The following is a 7,995-nucleotide window of genomic DNA, read 5'->3' on the forward strand; positions in this document are numbered from 1 at the left end:
GACGTTTGAGAGGAATTTTATTTAAAGAAAAGAAAAGAAGATCAGAACAGTGTTAAAGAGGTATGCCACGTGTATGGGCAGTACTTGCATCATTTCCATCGCAAAAAACGGTGCCTTGCTTGGGAGAAGCTCCTCTTGGAGATACATAGGATAAGCAAATATCTCCCCCCTCCGGTAGATGTTAAGGGCTTTTAAAAGGAAGCCATGCTGACACACCGCAACCTCAACGCCTTCCTCATCGAGTTTAGAGGCCCGCCTAGAGGTCTCCCTTGCTGCTGCCCACTGAGAGTCTTCACATTCGCCTCTCCCCTGTGTCTGTGAATATAGTGCATAAAAAGATTGTTAATGTAATTCACAACAAAACAGTAGGGAGTATACAATACTTCTAGAAGTACAGGACAGGTAATGGTTCCTTTAGTTACAGAAGTACTTTGTGAGTTTTTAGCTTAAACTAAAAATTTTCACCGCTGTCTGTATTTAAAAATTACAGACGGCAAAACAAAATCAGTCATCTCACTTTCTTTGGCTAGAAATAGCCCATCAAAAAAGGGAGTGTCATTAGATCTAGGGAAACGATATAAAACATCCATTACCTACTCTTGTTGTCACTTACAGTCGCGACTAATTTACCAAAGAGAACTTAAAGTCCACCTTCCAGTATTGCCATTGCGATAAGGCTTCCTGTTGCCACCTGCTGACACTGCTACCATTTCAGGCATGCAGGCAGGGCAGGTGAAAGGGGTATCACAGCAGAGCTGCTCTTTCTCAAAGGAGGCGTATGCAAACTCAAGAAAGCTCCTCTGCAGGTCATCCCCGTTGGTCTGTCCAGACAAGAAAGTATATCAGTATAAGAAAACCCATTTTTGAGATAGTCAAAGTGTATGAAAATAATTAGCTGATAATATTGGTGAGCATAGTAAATGGTATTTGTGATATCATACTTACTCTTCCTGCACACAGTGTGCGATGTTCCAGCAGCTTTGCAAAGGCTTGCCTGAAGAATCCAAGTGAGATCCACTTCAGCTCCTGAAAGGAGTTGAGGAGGTCCATGGTGTAGATTGTGGAAGCATTGGCAGACGCTGGCCAATGTTCACTCCTGACTAGGTCTCTCACATCAGGGGCCCGCTGCTGCAGGCATGTTTGGCACACATAACGTGGCTGATGCAAATCATAAAACCCTAACATAACAAAAGAACATTAGTCATGATCATTGACACATACTGTATGTATGTGTTGGTTAGTCTTGGACTAAGATATATCTCAATAAGAAACTCGTTTTTAGCGTTGATGGTAATCAAGATGACTGGTTTGCCAACTGACAATGTGAAGCTAGGGACCTGGCAGGCACAGTGTTGTGCTTGCATTGTGGGTAAAATGTGATCCGTCCAAACAAAAAGTGAATTCGAATGACTTAACGTTCTGTATATGGCAGCAGACTGAATAAATTAGAAAAGGATCAGGAAGACTAGACAGGTAGATTTATGTCAGACCTTACCTTGCTCAGGTATATTCTCCATTCTCTCCTCTTGAGATACATGTGGATGGGGGGTGCGATAAGAGAAATCCTTCACCATCCAACTCCTGCATCCGGAATACCTGGCCACTCCTTGCACTTGTGTGCCGTGCGATAACTAACGTTCCTAGCAGTCCTCGGTTATTTTGTTTCCATTCAATACTTTTTTTACATAGTGATGGACCTTTCCTCAAATTACAAATTCTGTACTTTTTTTTGTTTAATTCAGGAGCCGATGATTTCTTCTATTATTGGACTACTCTACATAACATCTTAATGAAATTGGGCAATTGTTTTTGCAGTAATTGCAGTAAACTAATCGGAATCGGATTTGCACATAAACAAACCTGTAGTTAGGCCGGTCCATCGGCCTACATGGCGTGCACGACCTCCACGTCTCCCGCTGGCCTTGCCACTTCCGCTCCTTTTGGTGGAGCTCCGTGGTGAGTCCCCTCCAGACGCTGCCCGCTTGCCCTCCTCCGCAGCCTTCTGTGTGCTAGAGTTTAGAAGAGAGAATATCCGTATGATCCCCGGTATAAAACAATACTGAGGATACAGGGACATCTAGTGGCCACACTGACACATATCAGAAAATATAGAATAGATTAGCCTACTCTCCATGTGTATTTGTTCTATGGAGTCTAGCAGATAACATAATTAAACAAACACTATAAAGCCTTTACCACACTTAAATCACTATGAAGCCTTTACCACAGTTAATCCAATCACTATAAAGCCTTAACAAGTTAAACCAAAGACAGGCACTAAGCAACCCTTGGATGGAACCAGCGACCCTCCCTGCCAGCAATTCGGTTGGCCCCGCCCCTCTTGGCTGTCCTCATCAAACATTTAGTCCACTTAAGAGAGGAGGAAGAGGAGGAGGGTAATAATTACGTTATTATTTATTCAACACGGTTAAAACGTTCAGTAATAACAAGCAAGTGAATACGGCTATAAGGTAGCTCTAGTTACTTAGAAGTAGACAGCTTAAAGACGTGTGACAATCAGAAAATAGGAACTCGTTTTCATGATGCTGTACGCTAGTTTCAGTTTTGAGTCTTATGGGCACTATGAACCTGGGCGGGGGTCGACTTGCTTCTCCCTTATTCTCCCGGCCGGTGAGCGTGAGCGTTCCTCTGTTTCTGCTTCACCGCGCACCTGCTGATGGAGCTCGGGCCTGAGAGAGAGAGGAGAGAGGAGAGAGAGGAGAGAAGAGAGGAGAGAGAGAGAGGGAGAGAGAGAGGAGAGAGAGAGAGAGAAGAGAGAGGAGAGAGAGGGGAAGAGAGGAGGGAGAGAGGCGAGAGAGGAGAGAGGGAGAGAGAGAGAGAGAGAGGAGAGAGAGGAGAGAGAGAGAGAGGAGAGAGGAGAGAGAAGAGAGAGAGAGAGAGAGAGAGAGAGAGGAGAGAGAGAGAGAGAGAGGAGAGAGAGAGAGAGGGAGAGGGAGAGGGAGAGAGAGAGAGGGGAGAGAGAGGGAGAGGGAGAGAGAGAGAGAGAGAGAGAGAGAGAGAGAGAGAAAGGGGCGGGCCGAGGGAGTGATCGACGGAGGGAGAGACGTGCGTGTCATCGACACGTATGGTATGAACGAGTAGAGAGGGGGGCTACCGGGTCGACTTGTCTAGCGCTCTCTCCTCCTCCACCTCCTCCTCCTCAGCCTACTCCCCCTGCTGCTACTCCTCCTTCTCCTCCTCCTCTCTCTTGCGGCAGCGGCCATGCTGTCTCGTGGATGATTGACGTTGCGTCCAGCGGAACCGGCGGCTCGTGCAGTTGAAGCACTGTGCGGGGGGCAGTTAGGCCCGAGACGAGCGCGTTCCGCCCATCAACACACCGGGACATCTCCGCATCCCTCGTGCGGTGGTTAAGAAGACGACGCACGACCGCTGTGTCTCGTGCCGAAACGGAGTACCGGGAGGAAGGAAGCCTCCCTAGCAACGGACCCGTGCAAAGGCGTTATTGGTCAGTGTGTGTGTGTGTCTGTGTGTGTGTGCGTGTGTGCATCTGAGCGGATAGACTGTTGTGTCTGCTGATGAATATTCGTCTCGTTTAGCCGACATAAATCGATTATTATTTTGAGGGAACCGGATGCAATAGGCTAACATTCTCGTGATTATAGTATAATTACAATGAAGAGATTGGGTTCCGTTCATCTCGCGTATAAAGCCTTCTCCCCCCACTCACAGCACCGGAGACCGTGTGTTGGTAGACCGGAGAGCGATGGAGCCGCAGCGGGCACGCGCATCACCGTGCTAAAGACGCCGGTGGAGGGCGTGACGAACCGGCACGAGAGAGACGAGCAGCGGGGCGCGAGACGAAGAAGTAACCGCAGACATTGATCGGGATTTGACAGGAGCAGACCGGGTCTCGAGCCGCGGACGGGAGAGAGAGAGAACATCTGGTGAGAGCTTTCGGAACATGTGGAGAGACGCGCTCCCTGGAAGAGGAAAGTAGCGACGCTTCTCGCACGCAGACCCCATCGTCATGTCGCTGAACGGTAAGAGCCTCGAGCTGGAGCACTTTGACGAGCGGGACAAGGTGCGACGGGGCCGCTCCACGCGCACCAAGAGAGATGAGTCGTCCGGCCCGGGGTCTCGAGGCAGCAGCCTGGTCCCGAGCCCCGCGCACAGCGCCAACTGCAGCTACTACCGAACGCGCACCCTGCAGGCGCTCACGTCGGAGAAACGGGCCAAGAAAGTCCGCTTCTACCGGAACGGGGACCGCTACTTCAAGGGTCTCGTTTACGCTGTCTCCAGCGACCGCTTCCGTTCAATAGACGCCGCTGCTCATGGAGCTCACGCGCTCCCTGGCGGACAACCTGCACCTCCCGCAGGGCGTGCGTACCATCTACACCGCGGACGGAAGTAAGAAGATAACGAGCATGGACGAGCTGATTGAAGGTATACAAAGATACACAGTCACAGTCATAGTCACAGTCACACGTGCAAGCACACACACACACACCACACACACACACACAGCACACACACACACACACACCCACACACACACACACACAACACACACACACACACACACACGAACACACTCAGACACACAGACACACACGCACACACACACACACAGGCACGCGCACATACTCAAACACACTGACACACACACAGGCACACGCACATACTCACACACACTGACACGCACACACCACTCATGCACAAACACTCTCACACACACACAACACACACACAAACACACACACACACACACACACACACACACACACACACACACACACACTCACTCGAACACTAGCAGCAAGTGGTATAGGTATGTTATGGGGTCTAATGGACAGCAGGAAGTGATATCATGTTAACTGGACTTCTTTACTTTACCTTTCCCCCTCGGCTCCACTCCTCTCCGCTCTCCTCCTCGTCCCTCCTCCTCCCTCCTCTCCTCTCTCTTCTCTTCCCTCTTCTCCTCCCCTCCCTCCTCCTTCCTCCTCTCCCCACCTCATCTCTTCTCTCATATATCATCCTCCCCCTCTCTCATCTCCCCTCCTCTCTCCTCACGTCCCTTCTTCTCCTCCCCTCTCCTCTTGTCCTCATCCTTGGCCCCTTATCTCCTCGTTCCTCCTTCCTCCGTCTCTCGGTCTCTCCATGGCTCCCCTCCCCTCTCCTCCTGTCTCCTCTCTTCTCATCTCCCCTTCCTCCCCTCCCATCTCTGTTCTCTCCCTCTCTCCCCTCTCTCCCTCTCCCTCTCTCCTCTCACCTCCTTGTCTCCTCCCCTCAGGAGAGTGCTACGTGTGTGCGTCCAACGAGAACCTACAGAAGGTCGACTACACCAAGATCCTCCTACCCTCAGCTGGAAGCCCGGCGCCGCTCCGCCGCCGCCAACAACAACCCCGGCGCCGCCGCTGGCGTGGCGGCCAGCGCTCCAGGGGTCCCGCCGCGGTCGGCGGGGGGGGTCTCGGTCTCCCCGGCGCCCGCCCAGGGAGAGAGGGGAGAGAGGGGAGAGAGGGGAGGAGAGGGGAGAGAGGGGAGAGCCGGGAGAGTAAAGACTTCATCAAGCCCAAGCTTGGTGACCGTCATTCGCAGCGGGGTTGAAGCCCCGCAAGGCGGGTCCGTATCCTGCTCAACAAGAAGACGGGCTCACTCCTTCCAGGCAGGTCCTGGCTGACATCACCCAGGCCATCAAACTGGACTCTGGAGCGGTGAAGAGGCTCTACACACTGGACGGGAAACAGGTTATACACTACTACTACTACTTATACCAGGACTAGTATGACCCACACATCACCCAGGCCATCAACTAGGGTCTGGAGCGGTGAAGAGACTGTACACACTGGATGGGAAACAGGTTATACACTAATTATACTAGTACTAGTAATGCCACCTCAACTTCCTGGCTATCAAACTAGACTCTGGAGCAGTGAAGATACTCTATGCCCTGGATGGGAAACAGGTAATACACTATAGTACTAATACTAATACTATACTAATAATACTAATACTACGACTACTACTACTGATACTAATATAGTAGCAGAATGTAAGGAGACATTCTTTGCACACATACACATCAACACCATATTTGTATGTGTTTGTGTGTGTATGTGTTTGAGTGTGTGTGTGTGTGTGTGTGTGTGTGTGTGTGTGTGTGTGTGTGTGTGTTGTGTGTGTGTGTGTGTTTGTGTGTTTGTGTGTGGCCTTTGTCCCTTTCTGTCTAGTCCTCTCAGCAGTGGGAGACCCTAACACACACACACACACACACACACACACACACACACACACACACACACACACACACACACACACACACACACACACACACACACACACACACACACACACACACACACACACACACATATACACACACACACAACACACAATACAGAGGGAATTGGGCATTTGAGTTGGCATGACAACAAATCCTTTCTCCAGCCAGCCCCCCCCCCTCCCTCACACTCACACACACAGTGTCTCTTTTTCCCCCTGCTTTTTCTTTTCCTTCCGTCTCTTTCTTCCCACCCCCCCCCCCTCCCTTGCTCTCGGTCCTCTCTATCTCAAAACTCGCCTTCCCTCCCTCCCTCCCTCCCTCCCTCCCTCCCTCCCTCCCTCCCCCCTCCCCTTCCTCCCTCTTCAAATCACATTACGTCTCATCGGATTGTGATGGCAGATATAGAACAGACCTCCAGAAAACGTAATGCCAGCGTCTGAAGTTCAGCTCTCCTGTGTGTGTGTGGATGGGGGTGTGGGTGTGTCTGTGTGTCTATTTTTTCTCCCTCGCAACTATACATCATTAACATTCTAAACCTCTCTCTATCTTTCTCTCTGCGTTTCGACTTTAACATGGAGTTTTTACACTGCGTGTGTGTGTGTGTGTGTGTGTGTGTGTGTGTGTGTGTGTGTGTGTGTGTGTGTGTGTGTGTGTGTGTGGTTGTGTGTGTTTGTGTGTGTGTCTATCTGAAGTCTCAACATGCAAATATAATTTTACGCATACGCACACACAGACAAAAAGAAACACACACACACACACACACACACACACACACACACACACACACACACACACAACACACACACACACACACACACACACACACAGTTTTCTTTCTCAAATGGTGGCAAGCCCAGTAGCAGAGTCTAGGAGGGCCAGTAGATCCCAGTAGAACCAGTAAAGACAGCAGAGCTCAGTAAAGCCCAGTATGGCCTTTGAGCCCAGTAGAGGATGCCACTACGGAAATAATCCTGAAAAAAATGACTTTCAGTTGCAGAATTATTATTCATGTCTACATACAGTGTTAGATATCAGTTGTCGCTAGGTGGTTGTGAGATTTTACATGGATGTGACTAACGGTTTAGATGGTCAGTAATGGAATACATAACATTTTATATCTAGAAACTCTCCTTCTAGCTGACCAGGCTGTCTCTCACTGTGACTTTGATTTCTCTCTTAACCTCTGTCTGCATCTCTCTCTCTCTCCTCTCTCCTACTCTTCTCTCCTCTCTTCTCTCTCTCTCTCTCTCTCTCTCTCTCTCCCGGACCCTCTCTCTCTCTGCCACCATGTCTCTCTCTCTAACCTCTGTCTATGTGTCTCTATGTCTCTCTCTCTCGCTAACCTCTGTCTGTGTCTCTATGTCTCTCTCTCTCGCTAACCTCTGTCTGTGTCTCTATGTCTCTCTCTCTCTCGCTAACCTCTGTCTGTGTCTCTATGTCTCTCTCTCTCGCTAACCTCTGTCTGTGTCTCTCTCTAACTCTTTCTCTCGGTCTCCATGTCTATCTCTCTAACCTCTCTCTGTGTCTCCACGTCTCTCTCTCTAACCTCTATCTGTGTCTCTCTCTCTCCAACCTCTCTTTGTTTCTCTGTCTCTATCTCTACCCTCTCTCCCTGCATCTATTTCTCTCTGTTTCTCTCTCTCTCTCTAACCTCTCTCTGTCTTTGTCTATGTCTCTCTCTAACCTCTCTCTCTTTGTCTATGTCTCTCTCAAACCTCTCTCTCTTTGTCTATGTCTCTCTCTAACCTCTCTCT

The 7,995-nt window shown here is 49.8% G+C and overlaps 1 protein-coding gene and 1 long non-coding RNA gene across 2 annotated transcripts in view; one reads left to right on the top strand and one right to left on the bottom strand.

The window, feature by feature from the left end:
- LOC115529172 (uncharacterized) lies at nt 1–2,682 on the bottom strand. The gene is made up of 3 exons (XR_003973473.1): nt 946–2,682; nt 594–821; nt 1–315 (listed from the first exon to the last, which is right to left on the bottom strand). It is a non-coding gene; the product is annotated as an uncharacterized LOC115529172 (long non-coding RNA).
- A 288-nt stretch (nt 2,683–2,970) lies between these two features.
- LOC115529959 (serine/threonine-protein kinase DCLK2-like) overlaps nt 2,971–7,995 on the top strand; it is a 13,754-nt gene continuing 8,729 nt past the window's right edge. The window contains 7 exon segments of the mRNA XM_030339107.1: nt 2,971–3,466; nt 3,691–4,285; nt 4,287–4,404; nt 5,252–5,324; nt 5,359–5,566; nt 5,569–5,619; nt 5,622–5,705. Of these exon segments, the coding sequence (XP_030194967.1) occupies nt 3,989–4,285; nt 4,287–4,404; nt 5,252–5,324; nt 5,359–5,566; nt 5,569–5,619; nt 5,622–5,705 (831 nt within the window). The 5' untranslated portion in view covers nt 2,971–3,466; nt 3,691–3,988.

The sequence above is a fragment of the Gadus morhua genome, chromosome 17 (assembly GCF_902167405.1).
Source record: "Gadus morhua chromosome 17, gadMor3.0, whole genome shotgun sequence".
Taxonomy (NCBI): Eukaryota; Metazoa; Chordata; class Actinopteri; order Gadiformes; family Gadidae; genus Gadus; species Gadus morhua.